At 41.7% G+C, this 27642-nt stretch overlaps 1 protein-coding gene across 1 annotated transcript in view; it reads right to left on the reverse strand.

Annotated features, from left to right (window-relative positions):
• Positions 1-12256, reverse strand: part of LOC135513519 (electrogenic sodium bicarbonate cotransporter 4-like) — a 30032-nt gene extending 17776 nt beyond the window's left edge. The window contains exons 1-6 of the mRNA XM_064936396.1: positions 12196-12256; positions 7984-8113; positions 6589-6749; positions 5849-5995; positions 5462-5548; positions 885-940 (exon numbers count right to left, since the gene is read on the reverse strand). Coding sequence (XP_064792468.1) covers positions 885-940; positions 5462-5548; positions 5849-5995; positions 6589-6749; positions 7984-8113; positions 12196-12241 — 627 coding nt within the window. The 5' untranslated portion in view covers positions 12242-12256. The remainder of the gene's footprint in view (positions 1-884; positions 941-5461; positions 5549-5848; positions 5996-6588; positions 6750-7983; positions 8114-12195) is intronic.
• Positions 12257-27642: the final 15386 nt, after the last annotated feature.

The following is a 27642-nucleotide window of genomic DNA, read 5'->3' on the forward strand; positions in this document are numbered from 1 at the left end:
AACACTGTTTCCATCGGGCTCACCTGGCAACAATGAAACACAACTGTAATCCAAATCCTCTACTGCATATGAACAGAAAGTAACATTAGATTACGGGTTAAATGTTATTTAATACACTATATGTCATGTACAAGCACACATATACACTCAGTATAGCAAACATTAGGGCCACCTTCCTAATATTTACTATATTTTGCCCTCAGAAGAGCCTCAATTCATCATGCATGGACTCTTCAAGGTGTTGAAAGCGTTCCACAGCGTTGCTGGCCCATGTTGGCTCCAATGCTTCCCACAGTTGTGTCAAGTGGGCTGGATGTCCTTTGGGTAGTTTGATACACACTGGAAACTGCTGAGTGGGAAAAACCCAGCAGCGTTGCAGTTCTTGACACAAAACAGTGTGCCTGGCACCTACTACCATACCCCGTTCAAAGGCAGTTCAATCTTTTGTCTTGTCCATTCACCCTCTGAATGGCACACATACACAATCCATGTCTCAATTGTCTCAAGGCTAAAAAAATCATTCTCCTTCCCTTCATCTACACTGATTGATGTGAACTTAACAAGTGACATCAATAAGGGATCATAGCGTTCACATGGAGTACACACACTCAACACATTGTGCTATTACAAAATAAGAAACATTAATTCCTGCATTAAAAACACTCTGGTTGAAATTCAATCAAACAGCTTTGCAGAAAACTAGCATCATCCCTGCTTAGAGATAATGACATTTTCAGTAATGTAACTAACCTAGATTAACCTACATGAAATAAATATGCATTATATTATGAGAATAATTCAGTAAAACCAGTCATTTCTCTGTGCAAGGACAATGTTTGATTGAATTGAGCCTGATGAGTTGTAATGTTATATTAGTGGGTCACCTGGTCTGTGCTCGGAGTGTCTGAAATGTCATTCATGCTCCTACTTTGGGCATGACCTGCAAAACAACACAGTACATATAAACTATTGGCTTAGGATATGGAGAGGGTTCTAATTATCAATGAAAAATGTGCAAATAGTTTTTGGTCAGTTTTTTCTTCTTCAAATGAAATGAGTTCATGCCATGAAGACGATGAAATATTGTCTAGTATAGTACATATTATTATATAGTATCTATTATTCTAGAGCTTTAAACACATCTGAAAAGACAGGGAAATAATTGGATATTTAGAAGTGAAAGGAATAAAAAGAGAAAGAGAGACAAACAAACAGGCTCTAGAGAGATGATGAAAGCATGTGAGAGGTACATAGAGATAGAGATATAAACTTATCTTGCTTTGGCAATGTTAGAGGTACAGAGAGGTACAGAGAGAGAGAGAGAGGTAGAGAGAGAGGGGTACAGAGAGAGAATGAGAGAGGTACAGAGAGAAAGAGAGAGGTACGGAGAGAGAGAGAGAGGTACAGAGAGAGAAAAAGAGGTTCGGAGAGAGAGAGAGAGAGAGAGAGAGAGAGAGAGAGAGAGAGAGAGGTACAGAGAGAGAGAGAGAGAAAGGTACAGAGAGAGAGTGACCTAAATCGACAGTACACTGTGGCTAAGTATTTGACCATTGTTACTGATCAAACCCAAAAACCTTGACAAAGTACAGGCTCAGTGAGCACAGCCTTGCCATTGAGAAGGGTAGACACACGAAAACATGGCTCCCTGAAGAGGAAAGGCTGTGAACCACTGCACAACAGCAGAACCTGAGACGGAGCTGCATTTCCTGACAAAATGTAAAAAATATAAAACAATTAGAGTGTCATTTCCCCACACTTATTCAAGGTTTCAAAGACCTCTCTGATGAGAGTAGGCTACCCGTCCTGTTGGGGGAGGACGCAGAGAGCTGTGGGTTGGCAGCGTACTACATTGCTGCCTGCCATAAGTTGAGGGACAGTGTCTGACAGATCAATCAACATGCACATGTACTCCATTGTATACTTAATGTTATTGTTGAATGTATGGCTATTTTGACAGTTGGTTATTGTTGTTACTGTTGTCTGGTTGACAATTTTGATTCTCATTTTTATATTGTAAATATCCAAAATAAGCTTTGGCAATATGTACATTGTTACGTCATGCCAATAAAGCAAATTGAATTGAATTGAATTGAGTGAGAGAGGTACAGAGAGAGAGGTACATAGAGAGAGAGAGAGAGAGAGAGAGAGAGATGTACAGAGAGAGAGAGAGAGATGTAAAGAGAGAGAGAGAGAACACAGAGAGAGAGGGGTACAGAAAGAGAGAGAGAGGTACAGAAAGAGAGAGGTACAGAGAGAGAGGTACAGAGAGAGAGAGAGATGTACAGAGAGAGAGAGAGAGAGAGAGAGAGGTATATATTTAGAGAGATGTACAGAGAGAGGGGGAAAGGACAGAGAGAGAGAGAGGAAGGAGAGAGAGAGAGGACAGAGGGAGAGAGAGGTATAGAGAGAGAGGTACAGAGAGAGAGAGATGTACAGAGAGAGAGAGAGATGTACAGAGAGAGAGAGAGAGAGAGAGAGAGAGAGAGAGAGATGTACAGAGAGAGAGGGGGGGGGACACAGAGAGAGAGGTACAAAGAGAGTGAGAGAGAGGTGCAGAAAGAAAAACAACAACAGGAAGATTTATCTATCCAAAATGGAGATGTATGTGTAAACCACTTCTCCAATCTTTTTGGCTATATAACAAAGAACAAAGACCAAAACATATACATGATCAAATACATATCTTAGAAGCAAATAAAGACTACCAGAACCCACTGGATTCTCCAATTACCTTGAATGAGCTACAGGACCAAATAAAAACCCTCCAACCCAAAAAGGCCTGTGGTGTTGATGGTATTCTCAATGAAATGATCAAATATACAGACAACAAATTCCAATTGGCTATACTAAAACTCTTGAACATCATCCTTAGCTCTGGCATCGTCCCGAATATTTGGAACCAAGGACTGATCACCCCAATCCACAAAAGTGGAGACAGATTTGACCCCAATAACTACCATGGGATATGCGTCAACAGCAATCTTGGAAAAATCCTCTGCATTATCATTAACAGCAGACTCGTACATTTCCTCAGCTTTTTACCAAATTACCGTACAACAGACCATGTATTCACAAAATAGGCAAAAAACACACTTCCCACAGGGCCGTGGGATGAGACAGGGATGCAGCTTAAGCCCCACCCTCTTCAACATATATATAAACGAATTGGCGAGGGCACTAGAAAATTCTGCAGCACACGGCCTCACCCTACTAGAATCTGAAGTCAAATGTCTACTGTTTGCTGATGATCTGGTGCTTCTGTCACCAACCAAGGAGGGCCTACAGCAACACCTAGATATTATGCACAGATTCTGACAGACCTGGGCCCTGACAGTAAATATCAGTAAGACCAAAATAATGGTGTTCCAAAAAGGTCCAGTCCCCAGGACCACAAATACAAATTCCATCTAGACACCGTTGCCCTAGAGCACACAAAAAACTATGCATACCTTGGCCTAAACATCAGCGCCACAGGTAACTTCCACAAAGCTGTGAACAATCTGAGAGACAAGGCAAGGAGGGCATTCTATGCCATCAAAAGTAACATAAAAATCAACATACCAATTAGGATCTGGCTAAAAATGCTTGAATCAGTTATAGAACCCATTGTCCTTTATGGTTGTGAGGTCTGGGGTCCAATCACCAACCAAGAAATCACAAAATGGGACAAACACCAAATTGAGACTATTCTGCAAAAATATCTTCTGTGTACAACGTTGAACACCAAATAATGCATGCAGAGCAGAACTATGCTGATACCAGCTAATTATCAAAATCCAGAAAAGAGTTAAATTATTCAACCACCTAAAAGGAAGCGATTCCCAAACCTTCAATAACAAAGCCATCACTTACAGAGAGATTAACCTGGAGAAGAGTCCCCTAAGCAAGCTGGTCTTGGGGCTCTGTTCACAAACACGAACACAGCCCACAGAGCCCCAGGACAGCAGCACAATAAGACCCAACCAAATCATGAGAAAACAAAAAGATAATTACTTGACACATTGGAAAGAATTAACAAAAAAAACAGAGCAAACTAGAATGCTATTTGGCCCTAAACAGAGAGTACACAGTGGCAGAATACCTGACCACCTTGACTGACAACAACTTAAGGAAAGCTTTGACTATGTACAGACTCAGTGAGCATAGCCTTGCTATTGAGAAAGGCTGCTGTAGGCAGACCTGGCTCTCAAGAGAAGACATGCTATGTGCTCACATAATGAGGTGGGAACTGAGCTGTACTTCCTAACCTCCTGCCCAATGTATGACAATATTAGAGACACATATTTCCCTCAGATTACACAGATCCACAAAGAATTCGAAAACAACAATGATTTTGATAAACTCCCATATCTACTGGGTGAAATACCACAGTGTGCCATCACCGCAGCAAGATTTGAGACCTGTTGCCACAAGAAAAGGTCAACCAGTGAAGAACAAACCCCATTGTAAATAAAACCCATATTTATTTATTTATTTATTTTCCCTTTAGCACTTTCACTATTTGTACATCGTTACAACACTGTATATATACACAATATGACATTTGTAATGTCTTTATTCTTCTGAAACTTCTGTATGTTAAATGTTTACTGTTCATTTTTAGTGTTTATTTAACTTTTGTATATTATCTACCTCACTTGCTTTGGCAATGTTAACATATGTTCCCCATGCCAATAAAATCCCTTGAATTGAATTGAATTGAGAGAGAGAATTCGAAAACAAACCCAATTTTGATAAACTCCCATATCTACTGGGTGAACTACCACAGTGTGCAATTACCACAGCAAGATTTGTGACCTGTTGCCACAAGAAAAGGCCAACCAGTGTAGAACATACACCATTGTAAATGCAACCCAGATTTATGTTTATTTATTTTCCCTTTTATACTTTAACCATTTGCACATCGTTACAACACATCGTTACATAATATGTGTCATATGAGCCTTTAATTCTCTATTTTGGTTAGGTTGGGGTGTGACTAGGGTGGGTGATCGAGTGTATTTATATCTATCTTGGCCTGGTATGGTTCCCAATCAGAGGCAGCTGTTTATCGTTGTCTCTGATTGGGGATCATATTTAGGCAGCCATTTCCCAACTGTGTTTTGTGGGATCTTGTTTTTGAGTTGGTTTGTTTCCTTTTGTTTTTGTAAGTTTCACAAAAATAAAGATGTGGAACTCAGAGCACGCTGCGCCTTGATCCGTCTCTACACGCAATATGACATTTGTAATGTCTTTATTCTTTTGGAACTTCTGCGAGTGTAATGTTTACTGTTCATTTTTTTGTTTATTTCACTTTTGCATTTTATCTACTCCATTTGCTTTGGCAATGTCAACATATATTTCCCATGCCAATAAAGTCCTTTGAATTGAATTTAATTGAAAGAGATGTAGCGAGAGAAGTACAGAGAGAGAGGTACAGAGAGAGAGGTACAGAGAGAGACAGAGGAGCAGGCAGACTCACGCAGACGACCATAGCCTCCTGGCTGTGATTTCATGCGGAGGTCTTCTGTGGAGCGGTTGAATGCGGCTGCTGCACCTGGACTACGGGCTGAGGAGGGAATACAAGTAAAGAAGACAGGAGACTGCTAAACAAGATTATAATTTCCCTTTGGGGATAAATAACGTTTCTTGAATTGAATTGAATAAAACTGAGATTATTGCATAAAAAGATGTGTGGTCAATTGCAATTCATGAAAGTGTAAGAGAGCCTGGGCAGTGGGCATACAATTTGATGTTTTAATGTATATAAGTAGAATACAAATGTAATATTTAGGAAGTACTATAATGTGTCTCAAGCTACTGACGGCCATACTTGACCAGAGAGCAGAGGGACACTCACGGGCACCACCACCGCTGGCCTTGCCCATGTCAGCCAGAGAGCGGTGGATGGGCTTTTTGGTCTGGTGCCTGTGCTTCCTCAGGAGGACAAAGCTGATCTTCTCTCTCAGGTCAGGAGATAGCATGCCCTCGTCTACCTGCTGCTCAATGATTTCATCTGGAGGAGAATGTGGTCTTATTATTGTTTGTGTAGAATCACTCACGATCACATTTACATTACATTTAAGTCATTTAGCAGACGCTCTTATCCAGAGCGACACTTCATTTCCTTCTTGGTACCATAACACCTTTCTTGTCAACAACTGAAGACTACTAGCATCTTAATTTGAGCCAGTTTGATACAGCAGGAAAATAATCCTGCAGCAACAGGAAATGTGAATTATTATGTAGATTATAATTCATGGACATTTTTGTAGAGCTTGATACAAAATGTTGTACGGGAAAATCAAGTCTGGAATTTGTAAGTGGTAATTACAAACTTCAAAAGCCTTTTTAAACCTCAAAAATACTACAGGTTTTACATTTCCTGTATGCAGGAAAGTTCTCATGCAATAGGGTGATCAAATTAAGATCCTACATCTGTACACAATAAGCTAACTGTTCTTAGAAGGGCAACCATGCTGAAATGCCTCTGCTTGTCAATTGTGACAGAGACTTGATATTTTTTACAGTACTACGTCTTAACATTAGGTAAGAATCACACATATGGCATGCATTAGTGCTCTGTACGAAGGAGTTTGTGTTGCTCACCAACTATCTGTGGCAGTGAGTATCCCTCCAGATCAAGCAGCACAGTGCCGGTCTGTATACAGGTCCTCAGCTCAAACAGACTGTGCAGGGACAGGGTGGACACATGGGGCTTGCTCCACCTCTCTCCTCCCTCCTCCACCTTCTCTTCAAACTTCACCCACCTAGACCACAGCACAGGGACAGATAGAGGACATGAGTTGGAGGCGTCAAATGAGTTGGAAGTTAAAAATGACTAATGTCGAATCTGGTATTAGGTCAACACTGACTGCACTCAGACATTCAGTAGCTCAGACATTCAGTACCTCAGACATTCAGTAGCTCAGACATTCAGTACCTCAGACATTCAGTAGCTCAAACATTCAGTAGCTCAGACATTCAGTACCTCAGACATTCAGTAGCTCAGACATTCAGTAGCTCAGACATTCAGTACCTCAGACATTCAGTAGCTCAGACATTCAGTACCTCAGACATTCAGTAGCTCAGACATTCATTCATTCAAAATTGGAATGACATCTGTCTATGCTGAAGGAATGGGACAATTTGTTTTATGGCATGTATTTTTGGTATCACCATGCACATGTTAAAATATAAATTAGCCTATACTACAGTTGACTCAGAAGTTGATAACATAGACTGTCAACGTCTTGGCATGAACTTGTTTTGGCATGAACAGATTTGACATTGGCTGGATTCTACTGTACGTTTCTTTTATGATTCTGTAGGACTGTGTGAGTAATCTGTTATGATTCTGTAGGTTTGTGTGTATAATCTGTTATGATTCTGTAAGTCTGTGTGTGTAGTCTGTTTTGATTCTGTAGGTTTGTTTGTGTAATCTGTTATGATTCTGTAGGTCTGTGTGTGTAATCTGTTATGATTCTGTAGGTTTGTGTGTGTAATCTGTTATGATTCTGTAGGTTTGCGTGTGTAATCTGTTATGATTCTGTAGGTTTGCGTGTGTAATCTGTTATGATTCTGTAGGTTTGTGTGTGTAGTCTGTTATGATTCTGTAAATTTGCTTGTGTAATCTGTTATGATTCTGTAGGTTTGCGTGTGTAATCTGTTATGATTCTGTAAATTTGCTTGTGTAATCTGTTATGATTCTGTAGGTTTGTGTGTGTAGTCTGTTATGATTCTGTAAATTTGCTTGTGTAATCTGTTATGATTCTGTAGGTTTGCGTGTGTAATCTGTTATGATTCTGTAAATTTGCTTGTGTAATCTGTTATGATTCTGTAGGTTTGTGTGTGTAATCTGTTATGATTCTGTAGGTTTGCTTGTGTAATCTGTTATGATTCTGTAGGTTTGCGTGTGTAATCTGTTATGATTCTGTAGGTTTGCGTGTATAATCTGTTATGATTCTGTAGGTCTGTGTGTATAATCTGTGGGTCAGCAGTCACCTCGCAGACTCTTTCCACTCCAGCTCATCCCCGTCCTGCTGCAGCGTGTCCATCTCAGTGAACAGTGTGGGGGTGGGCATGTCATCCTCCTCTCCCAGGATATAGCGCAGCCGCTCAGCTGCAGGGGACACTGGGATAAACACACACATGCACACACAGGACACACACACCGGACACACACACCGGACACACACACACACGTCAGATATCATCACTGATGTCAGACTCATATTTACTCTGGAGATTTTTTCTTTATTTTGACTTTTATGGATCAGAAATCTAAGCATGCTTAATCTTTTCCCAGTTTAGCCACTTATTAGTTTCAAGAAATGGTGTAACGGCAGACGGTGATGATCACATTTCCTAATATCGAAAAGAAAGAATTTGACTGGCTTGTTGTTGTAATTCCTCACACACATTATTATTTAGGGATGGTTTGCTGACACATCAGAAAGTGTTGAACTTGTCTTCACCTTTCATTCCACTTAAATGGTAATGATCTGATCTTGAGCTTGACAGCATTTCTATTAATCCAACAGGAACCCCCATAACCAGAGGGTCTGGTCTCCACCCCGAGCGGTCAATGCTTAGGCTAACTCAACGACCTGGCTTGTCACATTACAACCTCAATATAGGGGATAATGGGGTGTGTTGAGACGTTCTACACATTCAGCATCACTATGTCAAGGGAAATATAGTATTTTTTCTAACAAAATATCTATTATTCAGGATGCTGTGTATCCCTGGAAATAATCTGAATTAATAAAAAAATAACAACATAGCTTGTCCAGAAAAAGTGATCTCTTGGCACAATTTGGCAGATTGAAACAGGTAAATATGAGGTAAATTGAGCATTGGTTCAGGGTAAGTGGAGCCGCCTTGGGGTAAGTGGGTGACATGGTCCTGTGACTGGGTGATGGTGCTGGTAGGTCAAAGTTTAATTCATGGAATGGGGGTGTGATATATGATCTTAAATGTATGCCTACATTCAAATATAGATTTCTCTATTCAATATCACTTACCCTTCCATCTCTTGACCAGTTATCTGGGACAGGGATGTTTCAATCTGCCAATTCATTGGCAAGTTCTCTGCATTTGAGGCTACTAAGCCCATGAAACTGGTCGACGAGATTCTTGATTTGTTTATCATGCTCAGACTCCAAGTCATCAGATGAGACCTTGTGTTCCTCTGCTACTCTGTCACAGCCTCACCTTCACACAGCTACATGTTTGTTTTATTTGTTTGTCACTGTACCTCTTCAATGTCATTCAGTCTATTTTTTCGCCCTTGCTAGTTGCTTGTACTCTTATGGACTTCTTCCCTTCTCTCACTTCCTTGGCTGCTCTGTCAAGAACCTCAAATGGGGGCTAGATCCCTGCTTGTTTTGCGTTTGTTTACATGGGGCTTGATGATGTCATCTCTGTAGCAATACAAATGCACCATCTTGAGTTCATATGGATGACACCTTGCTAAAGTACGATGCATTTATGCATAAAACTGACCAAACGTGTTGGAGACTATCTGACTGAAGGTTCTGGACTCAGACTGGGCCACGACAACACCAATAGGAGGAACAGACTTAGTTGTTGCCCAGCAACAGAGACTGACTGTTTGTACTAGAAATACAAGGAGGTGACTCCAACTGTAGTCCAACTGGATTTGTACCAGAACTTAGAACCTATCAGGGGTATGTAGTATGGTGGCCATTGGCTCATGTTAGCCCACACAGATACAAGTATGCACTTTCATTCTAGGTTTAGGACCTCATATTGTAGCTGAGAGAGACCCCAACTGATGTATAAAACAATCTTAAAACTATCTACTTAGGTTTAGATACAAGCATCATAAAAACGTATGACACAATAAATTCACTTGAAAATCAGTTTTTTTCTCTAACATTTACATGAAGATTGACATAGATGTCCATATCTGCGTCCCAAATTACACTCTATTTCCTATATAGTGTACTACTTTTGACCTGAGCCCTATGGGTTATGGTCAAGAGTAGTGCACTAAATAGGGAACAAGGTGCCATTTGGGACACATTCCATATGTGGGTTGTAGTTAGCTGAGGGAAGGGAGCTTTGCACTGCAGCTGGTGGTCACAGTGTTCTAGCCTAACCGACGGATGGACCAGAGCCGTCTATAAATTACACACTGAGCTGTAAACCAACCCGGGAGTGAATTCCTGTTATATTGCCTGTTTGCATACATTAGTCTCCACAAAAACCTCACTTGTCAGCCTATGGGGAAGGACCATAGAAACAGAATCCCATCATCATAGTGATTCTATTTCTATGTAGAAAGTCAGTACACGTGAATGAGACAGAGCATATTACTTTTTCCCAATGCAGAAAACAACTACTGGGAAACAAATATTCAGCAACCATCACTCCTGTGTTCCAATGGCAGCTTCATTAAATAGTACCCGCAAAACACCAGTCTCAATGTCAACAGTGAAGAGGCGACTCCTCTTGCTCAGTTGTGCAACGGAGACTCCCACCCCTCTTTCTATTCTGGTTAGAGCCAGTTTGTGCTGTTCTATAAAGTGAGTAGCACACAGCGTTGTATGAGATCTTCAGTTTCTTGGCAATTTCTTGCATGAAATAGCCTTAATTCCTCAGAACAAGAATAGACTGACGAGTTTCAGAAGAAAGTGCTTTGTTTCTGGCCATTTTGAGCCTGTAATCGAACCTACAAATGCGGATGCTCCAGATACTCAACTAGTCTAAAGAAGGCCAGTTTTATTGCTTATTTAATCAGGACAACAGTTCAGCTGTGCTAACATAATTGCAAGAGGGTTTTCTTATGATCAATTAGCCTTTTAAAATGATAAACTTGGATTAGCTAACACAACGTGCCATTGGAACACAGGAGTGATGGTTGCTGATAATGGGCCTCTGTATCATATGTAGATATTCCATAAACAATCTGCCGTTTCCAGCTACAATAGTCATTTACAACATTAACATTAGCATGGCTACACCGTATTTCTGATCAATTTGATTTATTTTAATGGACAAAAAATGTGCTTTTCTTTCAAAAACAATGACATTTCTAAGTGACCCCAAACTTTTGAACGGTAGTGTATATTTTTTAAACCCTTACGTATTCATCCAACTGTAATAAAAACACAGGCACAAACAGTTTTCAAAGTGTGAGAAAATGACAGGTACGGGTAGACAGAGAGACTGTCGCTACAGTAAGCAGTTTCATTCACTTTCCCGAAATTCTCTTTATTCAGCATTTTCTAAGCTTTCATCTCCCAAAATGTTGTTGTCCTGAAGGTACTTCTGTACGACTCACAACCTTCAAACAGCTTCTTATCTTATAGGGATAGTTCCACAAAACAACATATTTATGTGGAACTGAACTATACCTTGTATTTCCTTCTTCTCTCAAATATATTCAAACATAGTGTTCCTTTAATTCCTGTGTAACAGCCCTCTCCTAAAATTGCAGCCATGCAGATGCTCTCGTACACCAGCTAACAAGCTGACTGAGATGAACAACAGCTGCATATTCATACTACTGTGCTGCTTTGAACTCAGTTACGCCACATAAAGTGATGTGTACAGCTTCACCTAGCAATTCAACCAGGTCAGCATTCTGGCCAAGGGATGCAATTCCAACCAAACCTGATTTATGTTCTATTTGAGTTCCTGTAAAGATTACAGATCCACTTCCTCATACAGGAAAACATATGCAGTTATCTACATTTGACATTTTAGTCAATTTAGCAGATGCTCTTTTCCAGGGGGAATTGCAGGATACATTAGAGTTAAGTGCCTTGCTCAAGGGCTTTGCTTTCAATGACTGCCCCATCATGCTTAACCTCTAGGCTTCCTGCCGCCAAAAGGGAAATAACAACTGGCTATTGAATCTGAAATAGTGTCTTCGTCAACTGTCCGGACCGTGCGTCACTGAGAGTTGTTATGATGCACCCAGCGTCACAGGAGTTGTGACTTGTGGAGGGAATGGAATTAAATGAAATCAAACAAATGGAAACCATGTGTTTGATAACATTCATTCCATTCCATACTGTAGTGCAGCATAGTGACATGTGACTCATCATGACTCACTTGTGATGTGATGCGTGAAGTGATTGGTTTTTATGGTGCATAAAAGCACTGGAGTGTGATGTGATTGAAGCCCAGGTAGTGCACTACATAGCGAATAGGGTGCCATTTGTCACGCAGACCATGACTAACTTGTGCGGTTGATGTCTTGAGGAACTTGGAGGTCATGTGGGTCCATGAGTCCCTCCTCTAGGTCCCTGTATCTGTCTCTGTCATCATGGTCATGGTGTCTATGGTGGTCGTAGTGTCTGTCCCCCCTCTCCTTGTCTGCTGCCTCACGGCCCCCCGCAGAACGTCTTCGCCGGCGTTTCCGTCTGTACCCACGAGGCACCGGGACACCGATGTAGATGTTCTGCTGGTCTGTGGACAAACGGTAATGCAAATTACATTAACATCAAAGTTGGTTTCTGGGACACTAATGCAGATGGACTAATGGCCTGTAAACAAACCGTAATGTAAAGTCACATTAACATACATGATTTAAATCAGTCATTGAGGAGAACGTACTGCAAACATGTATTACAGAAACAGAACGTCCTAAAAAAGACATTAAACTGGGCTTAATAATAGTTTTACAGTATCTAGAAAAGCAAACAACAACCTTGACAGACTAACATAATCACTGAGTTCTACCACATCACTCATTAATCCCTGGTACAGAAAGGGACATTTCCATAAGCGTTCAATCATTGAAACAAACAATGAATAAATGATGATACAGTGTTCATGTCTGTTTCTCTAAGAAATAAACCATTCTCAAGTGTTTTAGTCAGGGTTGAATCACAAAGACAATTCATTCTTATCAATGATTTGCATGTAAAATATTACTCTTCTTCTACACATGGTCTTTTCTTACATGACATACTTTGTCATGTTTTCCTGTCAGCTACTAACAGCAGGAACCATGTCAACGTTTGTGTTGTTTTACATTACTTTGATACCAACTGTACTGTCGCTTTGCAATGGACTCCTTTTTGAAAATCAATGCATGATCAAGTTCAATTTATGCAACAACTACATTAAAACACAATTAGAACATTGTTCTAAATTGAATAATACGCTGTTTGCCGAAAGGACCCCCCAAAAATGAACCTAGCATGTGAGGCCTGAGGGGGAAGCCAGATCTACTCAGGGTTTTCTAAAGTTATCCAGCTTCAGTTAGCTTCCCATTCCAGCTCAGGCTTCATCCGTGCTAGGTGGATATTACTCTTCTGCCTGCCACTAACTCTAGCAGGCTTGTAACTGCGCGTGCATGTCGACCCGTGACTAGTCAAATTACGCACTCTTCATTGAGACAATGCTGAAACATCAAGCCATGGGCAAGTTAGTGTCATATTTTAATTTGTGCCGAAATCAAAATAAAATAAAATCTTGCAAATTCAGCAGTCTTTTAGAAGTTCCGTCTACACAGCCTCCTCTTCCTAGTATTCTGATGGCTAATGTCCAATCGCTGGAAAATAAATGTTGAACTCAGAGAAAGGCTTCAATCGCATAGGAACATCAGAGAATGCTGTGTCTGTTTTTCAGAGACATGGCTTACGGACAATTCACTTGACTCTGCTATTCAACCAGACGGCTTTTCCATTTTCCGTATGGATTGAACGGCGGCTTCTGGTAAGAGCAGGGGAAGGGGGAAGGGTATGCATCCTCATTAACAAAACATCTCAAGCCCCTCGTCACCTAACCTGGAGTTTTTGATGCTAAAATATGCCGAAGGAAATCCTGTGTTGTTATCACAGTGTGTACCTACCGCCACAAGCAAACATCAAGGTGGAACTCAGCGAACTGTACAAGGACATTAGCCAGCGAGAATCCTCTCACCCAGAAGCAGTCTTTATTGTCGCAGGAGATTTTAAAACAAAGTATCACCAACATGTATCCTGCCTCATGAGAGGAAACAATGTGATGGACCATGTATATACAAACATCCGTGACAGAGGCAGAATCAATGCTGCAGGACTGTTTTGAGAATACTGATTGGAATATGTTCAATGAGTCTACTCAGGACTCATCCATCAACATTGAGGAATATATATCATCAGTCACAGGCTTCATTAGGAATGTGTTAATGATGTTGTAACAACAATAACAATCTGTACATGCCCAAACCAAAAACCCTGGATGAATGGTGAAATCCGTACCATGCTAAGAGCCCATACTGCAGCATTCAATGTCGGCAGAACAAATGACTGGTTGACGCGCAAAGCTTACAAGCCAAGCAGGTACAAACTCCGCAAAAAGATGATACAAACACAAACTTGAATCGATGTTCGACAACTCAGAATTCCGACGCATGTGGCAAAGACTACAGGCTATCAGGGACTACAAAGGCAGATCCAGATGTGTGGTGCTCACTGAAGGCTCTCGCTGCTCCAGATGACCAGGTGCTTTTGCTCTCCATGGCTGACATGGGGAAAACTCTAAAAAGATGAAATACTCACCAAGCCACCGGGCCAGATGGCATGTGTGTTAACCAGCTGGTGGGCATCTTCTTTGACATCTTCAACCTGTCCTTGTCCCAGGCTGTAGTCCCCACTTGCTTCAAGGACACCACCATTGTCCCCATGCCCAAAACCAATGTGACATGCCCAAATGACTATCACCCATCTCACTCACCACTGGCATCATGAAGTACTTCAAGAGGCTGGTCATGGACCACATCAAGGCCAGCATGCTAGCCATACTGGATCCACTCCAATTTACCAACAGCTCCAACAGATCCATGGAAGATGCCATTTCCATCGCTATTCACACGGTCCTAATACACCTGGACAAGAGGAACACCTATGTGAGAATGCTATTCATTGACTACAGTTCAGCATTCAACACTATTATTCCTCCAAGCTCATCACCAATTTCAGAATAATGGGTCTGGACACTGCCCTCTGCACCAGGATCCTGGATCCCCTGATGGGCAGACCACAAGCTGTGAGGATTGGCAACAGCCCCCCCCCCCACCCCGCAGGGGTGTGTCCCCAGCCCTCTGCTGTACTCCCTGTTCCCCCACGACTGTGTTGCTTTGCACAACACCAACTCCATCGTCAAGTTTTCTGATGACACCATGGTTGTAGGACTGATAACCAACAACAACGAGTCAGCCTATAGGGGGGAGGTAAGTGAACTGGCATTGTGGTGCTAGGACAACAACCTGTCCTTCAACGTCAGCAAAACAGAGGAGTTCTGGAAGGACAGAGGAGGGAACAAGCCCTGATCCACATCAACGGGACTGCATTAGAGAGAATCAGCAGTTTTAAGTTCCTGCGCGTCCCCATCACAGATAACTTGACATGGACCAACAACACCCCCACTCTTGTCAAGAGCGCTCAACAGCGCCTTTACCCACTAAGGCGGCTTAAGAATTTTGGCTTTCCACCCCGGGTCCTTGCCAAATACTACTGCTGCACCATCGAGAGCATACTGACCAGTTGCATTATGGCCTGGTATGGGAATTGCTCGGTCCATGACCTGCAAGGCCCTCCAGTGTGTGGTGAAGTTCGCCAAGTATCTCACTGGGACCGTGCTCCCACCCCTCCAGGAAATATATTTGTAACGGTGCCTGAGGAAGTCCCAGGGAATCATCAAGGACCACACACACCCCAGCTGTTACGCCCTGGTCTTAGTATTTTGTGTTTTCTTTATCTATTTGGTCAAGCTAGGGTGTGACATGTTTTTTTTTACGTGGTGTGTTTTGTCTTGGGTTTTTTTCACAGGTATTGGGATTGTAGCTTGGTGGGGTGTTCTAGGTTAGTCTATGGCTGTCTGAAGTGGTTCTCAATCAGAGGCAGGTGTTTATCGTTGTCTCTGATTGGGAACCATATTTAGGCAGCCATATTCTTTGAGTGTTTCGTGGGTGATTGTCCTTATGTCCTTGTTTCTGTCGTGTGTTAGTTTGCACCAGTATAGGCTGTTTCGGTTTTCGTGTATCGTTTGTTGTTTTTGTATTTGATTCATGTTTACTTCGTTTTCATTAAACATGGATCGCAATAGCCACGCCGCATTTTGGTCCGACTCTCTTTCACCTATAGAAAACCCTCACACCAGCCATGAGCTGTTCAATCCCTTACTGTCAGGCAGACGTTACAGAAGCATGAGGTCTCATACCAAAAGGCTCAGAGGCTGTTTCTAATTACAAACCATCAGAATGCTAAACACTTGAACTGGATAGACCACCTGCTCTGATTCTCCACACACACACACACACACACACACACACACACACACACACACGCACACACAGTCTTGTACAGCTAACAATGGGACACACAATTCAGTCCCATTCAACATCCAATTTTCTCTAACCCCTAACCCTAGACCTAACCCTAATCTAACCTAACCCTTACACACACACTAACACAACGTAACCCTACCCACAAAACCTAACTTTACACAGTCTTAAAGCTAACAATGGGACACACAATTCAGTCCTATTCAACATCTTTGTGATTGTCTCTAACCCTAACCTCCAGACCTAACCCTAATCTTCCCCATTATCTTACCCTTTGTAAATTTAACCCTACCCAAAAACCTAACTTTAACCTGTTTCTAGTGTCACGCCCTGATCTGTTTCACCTGTCTTTGTGATTGTCTCCACCCTCCTCCAGGTGTCTCCCATCTTCCCCATTATCCCCTTTGTATTTATACCTGTGTTCGCTGTTTGACTGTTTCCAGTTCGTTTTGTTCCTCAAACCTGCCAGCATTTTTCCCCTTGCTCCTGCCTTGTCTATATTCCTATTTTCTAATTTTCCTGGTTATGTCCTTTCTGCCTGCCCTGACCCTGAGCCTGCCTTCCATCCTGTACCTTTCCCCTCTACTCTGGATTACCGACCTCTGCCCTGACCCTGAGCCTGCCTGTCATCCTGTACCTTTGACCTCTACTCTGGATTACCGACCTCTGCCCTGACCCTGAGCCTGCCTGCCATCCTGTACCTTTGACCTCTACTCTGGATTACCGACCTCTGCCCTGACCCTGAGCCTGCCTGCCATCCTGTACCTTTGACCTCTACTCTGGATTACCGACCTCTGCCCTGACCCTGAGCCTGCCTGCCATCCTGTACCTTTGACCTCTACTCTGGATTACCAACCTCTGCCTGCCCTGACCCTGAGCCTGCCTGCCATCCTGTACCTTTCCCCTCTACTCTGGATTACCAACCTCTTGGTGCTTACCGGTGTGCCACATATCCATGCCCGCTCTGAGAGCACCCTACTACGGACCTCTATCCATGCAGGTGTGCCTATACATCCGTGCACCTGGTGATTGAAAATAGGCACCTGGGAACCCAAAAATTGAAATATGCTCCAAAATGCACTTACCGGTGTGCCACATATACATGCCCACTCTGTGAGCACCCTACTACGGCCCTCTATCCATGGGCGCCCTCCCTGAGTGATTTATGGACAGTTTAAAACATGTCGGTGGATGCGGATTAGCATGGACATCCGTGCAACTGGTGATTGAAAATAGGCACCTGGGAACCCAAAAATTAAAAACATGGTGCTTACCGGTGTGCCACATATCCATGCCCGCTCTGAGAGCACCCTACTACGGACCTCTATCCATGCAGGTGCGCCTATACATCCGTGCACCTGGTGATTGAAAATGTGCACCTGGGAACCTGAAAATTATAATACTCTCATAAATGCACTTTTCGGTCATTCTGATATTAATGCCCACTATGGGAGTATCATACTACGGCCCTCTTTCCATGGGGGCCCGTCCTGAGTGCTTTATGGACACTTTTAGAATTACAACAACAACCACTTGAGAGTGGGAATCAACTCCTGAGCTGAGGTCGACAGCCTTCAAACATAGTGCAAAAAAAAGTGTGTTTGGACTCAGAATATGTTTTGGTCAAAAAAAAGTGTGAAAATTAATAAAATAAAGTTGCAGCTGTCTTTATTAAGATCAAACTGAACTAACTGCTATCTTGAAATGTTGAAAAAGTGTTTTTAAATAGTTTAGGCAGATCACTTACCTAGATCGCTTTTTTAGCACTTTCCGGGAGGGCTCATTTTGTCAAAAATGCAAAAATGATAAAAATTTCAACTCACGGGCGCTTTATTAAACCGAATGGAAAGCATCTGTCATCTCGAAACGTTCAAAAAATATCTTTAAACGGCCCCACGCGGTCTCGCCTCGGCAGAGCGCCGGCGCGTCGCCACCGGAGGTGACATGTCGCCTCGGGAGGTGTATTTTCACCTCCGGAGGTGTCAGAGTAATCCTACCTCTGCCTGACCTGACCCTGAGCCTGCCTGCCATCCTGTACCTTTGACCTCTACTCTGGATTACCAACCTCTGCCTGCCCTGACCCTGAGCCTGCCTGCCATCCTGTACCTTTGACCTCTACTCTGGATTACCGACCTCTGCCTGACCTGACCCTGAGCCTGCCTGCCATTCTGTACCTTTACCTGCCTGTGTTCGTATTAATAAACTTTTGTTACTTCGACACTGTCTGCACATGGGACTCACCTTCAAACTTGATACCTAGCTCCTAACCCTAAAGCTAACCCTAGCTCCTAACCCTAACCCTAAACCTAATTATAACACAAACATTAATTCTAACCTGAACCCTAAACAAAACAACAAACAAACAAAATGTCCCCAGTTGGTCAAATTGTTGTTTGTTTACTATTCTTGTGGGGACTTCTGTTAAACACATCCATCACAACTGCTGCCACAAGATTTTTAGTTACTATTGATAATACTGCACTATTTAAACACTTGCCCCCCGATCCCCATTCCCCTATACTCGTAAATATTGGAGTATAAATTGTGTCTTCCTGTATTCTACTTATGCTAAAATGTTTATTATATTCTACTGAGCCATTTACTTTATGTTCATATTCTTATATTTTATTATTTATTGTTGTTGCATTGTCGAGGAGGAACCCGCAAGTAAGAATTTATTTGGACGGTGTATACCATGTGTACCCTGTACATACAACTAATAAAACTATAAACATAAAGTCTGTGACATCCGCCTCAGTGCAAAGCTAAATACAGAGAAATCAATGCTGGAACAACAACATACAGCCCTGCTGGAAATACACACATCCCTGTTGTCAAATGGATAGATAGGGGCCTGCTTAGGACATGGTGAACCACACTGAAAGTACATACACACATGCACACTCATATTCACATGTAAAATGGTATCCAATGCCCATCATGATCATGTTATTCTTTCATCGTTGTTATTGCCAGTTATCATCACATAGGACATGATTAATTCTTCAAGATAAACAGCACATTTACACAAATGATCAGATCTAATAATGCTACATTAGATACTTAAATACACTGAAATGATGAATGTCATTTCATTCCATTTTAGCCAGGATAGTCCACTCAGTAATAATTGCCACTGTTTTACACAATACTGTAATTGAAAACAAACAAACTGTAACTGTAAATCTCTCATGTCCATTCTTGTTAGCAACAGACTGTTAGACCTATTCCATCATGATAGGTCTATTGTACATTATACATCATGTCTTTTTATTGTAGACGAGGACAGTTTCCTGATGTTCTGTGCTGTGTCTCACTTACCCTCCTCCTCATCATATCCATGGTGAATGCCCCCCATACCCCGGTCTCCCATTCCCCGGTCTCCCATTCCCCGGTCTCCCATTCCCCGGTCTCCCATACCCCGGTCTCCCATTCGCTCATGGTCCATCCTGGAAAAAGATAAAGACAGAAAGGGGAAGATCTGTGTAAAGAACTGTGTGTATTTAGCACAGTTCACACAATCGTAGTTGACAACCCATCGGTTTCTACGATCAATCAGAGTGGTTAGAATGTATTTGTGTTCTAGAAATCATCGGAGAGGTACTCAGATTCAGACGCATTGCGGAGAAGAAAATATTGTCAGTGAGCTTGGCGTAGCATTTGGCCGGAGAAAAAGTTTGGATAGCCCGGCAATACACAATGATCATGTTCACAAATTACAGGTCAGTGTGTGTACAGACTGAGTGCTGAACATTTCCCATATCTGGGAGACCCTGAGAATGTAGCGAACGTGTCAAGGATTTGGAGGGCGAGACAGTTCACATATACTGTATGCACTTAGAAGAGTGCTTGCATGGTTGTGGCTGACTATATAGCTACTATTGTGTTTGTGTGCGTGTGTGAGTGTCCGTGTGTGTGTGTGTGTGTGTGTGTGTGTGTGTGTGTGTGTGTGTGTGTGTGTGTGTGTGTGTGTGTGTGTGTGTGTGTGTGTGTGTGTGTGTGTGTGTGTGTGTGTGTGTGTGTGTGTGTGTGTGTGTGTGTGTGTGTGTGTGTGTGTGTGTGTGTGTGTGAGACCGAACTGAGCAGTAAGCCATGTGCATTGACCTGCATGTGAGGCTGCTGCTGCTGAGGATCACAGATCAATGTGGAAATAATTAAATGGCAGGTCAACTCAATGGAAATGTAATAATTAAAACAGATGAGCAGAGTACTTCATGCACGTGACATTTTGACATACCACTAGATATGGGGTAATGCCATTCACAATACTTAGGCTTCTCATGTTTGTCTGTCTTACTATTCCCAGGTAACATCATAACGTGGCACAAAAAGTTCATAAACAATACTGACTAAACTATACATTCATAAAGTAACCTGAGGGCATTTCCATTAAACAGCCCCATGAAGTTCATAGGGGCACAACACATTTGAAATCAAATGAAAGCTAAGAGACTATTTAAAATCAAATACAAATATTTATTTACATTTTGTAACAATTTTTCATCCTAAAAATTGGGATTTGATTTCTGGTCAAACAGATGGAAAAGGGGTCTTAGAAAACATCTGTCAGATAAAGTCTTAAAAGGTGTTAGAAATATATCAGAACACAACAATGTTGAAGTAAAGACTCCTGCCAACTAATATCAGCACATATTTAGCTTTGCAGAATTGATTTATCTTCTGGACAACCCCTCCCTCTTTCTCTTCTCTCTCTCAGGTTAATGTCAACACTACCAACTAGTACTGACACCTACCCACGAGTCCCCTTTCTTTCCATATATTGTACTGTAACCTGCCCTCTCATGCACCCAGCACCAACTGATACCGGACGTGGGAAATGAGTTGACATTTTGTCAATCCAAGTCTGCTTCACAAGTTTGGACAACACAGTACGGTACAGTATAGTACAGTACAGTACAGAAGAGTAAAGAAAAATATAGCAGAGGATAGGTCAATGCAATACAGTACAGTACTGTACACTATAATAAGGTTTAGTACAGTAGAGCACATTAGAGTGGAGAACAGTATAATTGATTGTATTGTATTGTACTGTACTGTAGAGTCCTGTACTGAACTCTATTCTACTATAATGTGCTGTGCTGTGCTATACTGTACTCTACTGTTCTCTACTGTGATGTCCAAACGTGTGAAACACATCAGTCTATGATTGATACAGGTTTGGTCCAGTGCGGACCAACAAAATGTGGTCTTGTTTGGGGGCAGAGACTCATTCGGGGCAGCAGGTAGCCTAGTGATTAGAGCTTTGGGCCAGTAACTGAAAGGTTGCTAGATCGAATCCCTGAGCTGACAAGGTAAACATCTATCATTCTACCCCTGTTCCTAGGCTGTCATTGTAAATAAGAATCTGTCCTAAACTGACTGTCTTAGTTAAATAAAGGTTATATTAAAAGAAAAACAAAAATAGAATAATAGCCAGTGTGTAGAATAATACCCCAAAATATGACATATATGACACATCTACCTTTGTGTTGCTATTCAGGATACATCACCATGAAGAGAATGACATTCATAATTATGCATTTCTGTATAGTACAGATCAGGGACCCATGATGTCATTCTGTTACCGCAATTCTGTTACCAGGTGTTAATCCACTTCACCTACTGTAGTTCAATAACCAAAAGAGATGTTTTCAAACCCAAGGTGTCATATCATAGCTGAACACCGCATTCTTTCTGCAGACATCTTTGAAGCTTGATTCAAATGAGACATTTCACAGAGTTTTTAGAAAAGGTGGTCACCGATGAAGATTTTACCATCATTCTGTTACCAAACTTTGTACCTGCACTATTCTTTAAGTAAATGTGCTTTTGAACAATTTTCAGTGGAAATTGTTAAAAGTAGTAATTGTGCACAGAGTTGTATGATTTGTTTAACTTTGCAATCAATGGTTTTTGTTTGACATACATTTGAAGTAAAATATCTGCGTCTCAGCGTCATTCTGTTACTGTGGAATTGCCCCTGACTACATTGACTCCACTTTAACACAAAAACACAAAAATCAACAAGCATGAAAAGGGTAACAATAGTTAATATCCATTTCCTTTCAAACTATACCACCTGTGTATGCCTTGCTACCAACTATGAGTCCACCCTTTGCTAATATCACAATCCAACCTACAATTACTATCAAATGGATAGCAAGCAGAGTAGGAAAAAGCTTGGTTAAGGCCCTAGATGGTTAAGGCTGTGTTGAGCCTGTGTTGAGCTTGCGTGGCTCCTGTGTGTGGCTCTTGATACTGCTGGCTTCCTGTGTGTGTAATTAGTCCTGTCACATCAGTGTCCTTCACACCCAGTGGACAGGCTGAGTGGGACCTGCAGGCCATCACCGCTCTGCTCTGACAGCCTGATCGATCCGCCTGCAAAGGCACTTAAACTCAATGTGAACAGCCACAGCACACTGATACAAACACTGGTTCTCTCTCTTTCGCTCTCTCTCTCTGTCACTCTCCCTTTCTCTCTCTCCCCTATCCCCCCCTTTTCTCTCTCTACTCTCTAAACACACGTGCACTGCACTCCCCCATCTCACCTTGGTGCACAATCAATAGTCACATCACATCTGCCTTGCAGATTATACTGTTTCTAGCTGAAAACAACACCTGCACCAAAAAAAGGCCTCTGACATTTCTGTTGTTTGAGTATCAGGAACCGTACTGCTTACAGTTCTTATTTCATTTGCTATTTAAAGATAACATAAAGTGGTGTTTAATACATTGTAAATCAGTTTGCAGCAATTTAATTCCATGAAACCAAATTACATTAGCAGTTATCACAATTTTCTGTTCAAACATATTGTTTCCCAAAGATATGACACATTGAGTTAATTAAACAAAATTTAGTTTTGTACCCCAATTATGTTAATTCCCCAAGAACATTGCTTCTTAGATCAATTTGCTCAAAAACATCAGCTGCTTAAAGACTTCACTGTCATTTTTGTGCCCATATCTCTACAAGACTATTCATTGACAGGCGCCAGTTCATATATATATATATATATATATCCTGGGATATCCAAGCCTACAAGATAAAACATAATACCCAAATTAATTTAACAATCCATCAAGTTTCAACAATTTATACAGACTTTAGGAAATCATCATCTGCATTTCAGTAAGTGGGTTGACAGTGTGAGTTTCGGATCTATTGGCCATCTCCAGCAGGGAGCCTTGATTCTGCAAATGGAACCAGCCTAAACAAGACCCAGAGGACAGGTTCATCTATGCACAAAGAGGGCTTACCTGGTGTAGTTTCCTGGCCTGAAATGAGCAAATGGAGAGAGAGAGGTCTTCTGTTAATTGCAGGGATGCATCAATGAAAACATAATCTACTGTACCAATGGAGCTCTAATGAACTACTGACAACACCAAACTGAGGAATGGGGAAGAGCTGTTCTCTCTCAGTCCCCCCCCCCTCTCTCATCTCCCTAACTCTCTTACTCTAACCGGACAACTGGGATTGAGGCTGGGCTACAGGCTGGTTTGGGTGCTGGTGGGGTTGACTGATCAGCCTTCTACAGTGATATGATTACTCTATATGTGACCATAGGAATTCCCTCACTCACACACATACCCTTCAGCTGACCAGGGCATATTTATATGGTCAGTTATACATTTTTTATTTTTATTAAATTGAACACTGGATGCCGGTTCCACCATCAATGAGGTGTACTTATTTTGAACACTAGTTTGCCTGATGTGACGACTCATCTTGGATTTAACTCCACTTCGCTCTCCGAATCTGCCATCCTAGAAGTCGCTGTCAAAAGGAAGGGTGTTGTACAAAATAAAGTGGAATGCGAACAGAATGTGGGGGGGCACCTGGATTGGTATTTTATATTTGGAATCGCATTGTCTGAGAGAGATTTACACGGTTAGCAAAATGTCACCCCAGAATAAGCCTACATAAAAAACAGCACTTATTTGAAGTGTTTCTAAAATCCTCTATGGGAAAACTGAATGGTCGAAAAAACAATTGTAACCATTTCCCTGTTTAACCGCTAGATTTGATGGGAATTATTACTCGAACTGTGTTACTCTATGATGGTATTAACCAATAATTTATATATACACTAGATGACTGACGTGGGGCGCTGTTTTGAGGCCACTGCACCTCTATCTTTACACTCCCCCACCATTGTAAAACATATTTTGGAAGCTATAGAAATGCATTTATTAATGTCTATATTTGCCACATTTCTTCTACTACAGACACCTTAATGTATACCTTTACATAATATTATGTGAGCTAAACATATATATATTTATCCTTAAAGTATGATTTTTTTGAAAGTTCTAATGTTACTGTCCCCACTACAACAACAAAATAGTTAAATACATGTAATTTTGTCTTCGAAACATTCATTTAAATACTGTAGAATTAACTCTACTTGAGGACTGCAAGGCAGGGAGCCTGGTGGGTAGGAGCGTTGGGCCAACAACCGAAGCTGGATCGAATCCCTGAACTGACCAGGGAAAAATCTGTCGTGTCTGCCCCTGAACAAGTCAGTAAACCAACTGTCACCCGGATGACGTGGATGTCAATTAAGGCTGCCCCCTTCCTTAACCCATAAGTAGTTGACTGCTTTAAAATGGTCTACGTCCTCAACAGCAAAGTCCATGCAAAAACGTGTTATTTCCAAGCATCTATCTCAATAGGTTTTACTGATCAAAAAAGGAAGGGATGATTGGTTTTATGTCTTTTAAAATAACCTCATATGGGTTCTTCTAAATGTTCAGATTTTTGTAAATCAGCTACCAATCACATTGCATTTTATTTATAGTCCTATTGTGATTGGTCTCTGGAACAATAAGAAGCCATTTCAAAAGGGTCCTTGCTATCCAGGTTCCTTGGGACATTGCTTGAGAGGGTAATCCAGTAAATATTGTAAGTGAATATGTAAGAACTCAGTGCTATGCTGTCTTGGATATATTCACTGATGCATCTAAGGACCCTAAAACAGGGAGGACAGGTGCAGCTTTTAGTGTTTCTGAGTTGAAGGGAACATTGATAAAAAGAGCAACAGATCATTTATCTGTTTACACAATGGAGTTGTTATCTGCTCTGTCTCATCTGCAGCACTGATGAGTTTAAATGAATTTGTGTCAAAGGAGCATCCAAGGTGTATTATATGTGATTATGCAGTGCCTGTTTAGGATGAGACAGCTGGGGGTAATGCGAGCAGTGGCGTTTATTCATGGGTGCCATGAGAAGCCATATTTCCCCCAAAAACGAACCAATATATAAATTCTATAGCATAAAATAATTGATCTTGCGTCTCTGTGTTTCATAATTTTCCTTCAGTTTGCAAGAGGCTGAATGTCTCTCACAGGAGAAAGCATCCGAGCGAGAAAAACAGCGCCCCTATGTCTCTCTACGTGTAGGTCATCTAACTGATGCTGTCTGGTCCAAACCAGCATGACATCGTTGCCGCCCGTAGCATTGAAGGCAAGGGAAGCAAGCTGAGCACTTGGCCTCCCTTGATAAATTTTTTTTTAAATTGCCAATCAGCGTTGAGCTAAAGTGAGCGAGCTCAACTGTGAATTGTCCTGGCGCACAAAAAAAAGTGTCAATGGAAGCCAGCTTGGATTTAGCATCAGTCCTATCAAATCCCATTGAGAGCATATGTCATTGACAGAAAAAACTTGAATTGTTGCATTCCAGCTAGCTAAAATTGTCTGGTTCCTAAATTAGCCATGGATGGAGATAAGGATTTGCACTTGTGGTTTTACTTAATTCTCTGTACTGGCCGATATTTATAAAGGCAATTCTGATCCAACCATTAATTCATACATTGTTGTGCCCCTGGCCTGGGAGGATGGAAGTTCAGTATGTAGCTAGATATAAAAGGCTAATGTTAACAAGCTAACGTTGCCCATGAATGGAAGTTAGCGAGCAAGCATTTTAAACAGGTAGCCTAGGACAACAACAAATTAAAAGGTGTACTGTATGACAGAGTGATAGACCGTTCCCTACAAGTAGGGTGAGTCAACATGTTTTTCTACTTGCACGAACGTGCGCACACACACACAGAAATCAGAATCATGGACAGCCACACCATATTTAGTTTAAGTTGATTGGACTAAATAGTTTTTGGTATCTTGTAGTTGTCACTGTATTAGACTAAGCAGAGGTGATTTGATGATGTTGATATGTTAAAGTTGAAATGGTGCTGGAATAGTGGAGGCAGCTCCTGTTTTCTTTGTGACTTGTGGTGACTCCATAACTCTGTGTTGTCGTATGTTGCCATGCCATGCTATGTTGTTGTCTTAGGTCTCTCTTTAATGTAGTGTTGTGGTGTCTCTCTTGTCGGGATGTGTGTTTTTTCATATTTTTAAATATTTTTATTTTTAATTTTTAATCCCAACCCCTGTCCCTGCAGGGGGCCTTTTGCATTTTGGAAGGGCATCATTGTTCTTAACTGATATGCTTAGTTAAATAAAGGTTACATTTTTTTTTTATCTCTGTAGTTCTAAATCAATAGTTGTTTAGTTGTCCGAAAATGGTGGAAACATTAACTTGCTTGACCATGCTGTGGGTCATGCAATATGCTTTGTGGACTTCACTGGACAGAGGTCGCTATCCAGTTTTGTGATAAAACAAATGTGTGGTGAATGTATTCTGCCGTTGTGCCTTCTAATTGTCTCAGCCTTTAGGCCTATATATCACGGTCGCAAGGCTAATTATTTAACATGTTGTAAAGTAAACAAAGGGGGTGCTCGCTCCAAGCAGGCTCTCAAACATCCTAGTATGATATGATGATGTTGAAATCCTGATATGGAAATATCAATCAGTAAAGCAGAAGCCAATGGGATAAAATTAACAGTGATTAAAAACAAATGTCAAGAGTTGTGGAACAGGGAGGGAAAGGGAAGAGAACTGTTTAAGATCCAGGAAAAGGTGGGTGCAGGGACGTCCTCAGGTCGAGAGAGAAGGGAGAAAAGTGTCATCACAAGGCTGAGACTGGGATACACAAGGCTGAGACTGGGATACACAAGGCTGAGACTGGGATACACATGGCTGAGACTGGGATACACAAGGCTGAGACTGGGATACACAAGGCTGAGACTGGGATACACATGGCTGAGACTGGGATACACAAGGCTGAGACTGGGATACACAAGGCTGAGACTGGGATACACAAGGCTGAGACTGGGATACACATGGCTGAGACTGGGATACACATGGCTGAGACTGGGATACACAAGGCTGAGACAGGAATACACAAGGCTGAGACTGGGATACACATGGCTGAGACTGGGATACACAAGGCTGAGACTGGGATACACATGGCTGAGACTGGGATACACAAGGCTGAGACTGGGATACACAAGGCTGA

Source organism: Oncorhynchus masou, chromosome 25, assembly GCF_036934945.1.
Source record: "Oncorhynchus masou masou isolate Uvic2021 chromosome 25, UVic_Omas_1.1, whole genome shotgun sequence".
Taxonomy (NCBI): domain Eukaryota; kingdom Metazoa; phylum Chordata; class Actinopteri; order Salmoniformes; family Salmonidae; genus Oncorhynchus; species Oncorhynchus masou.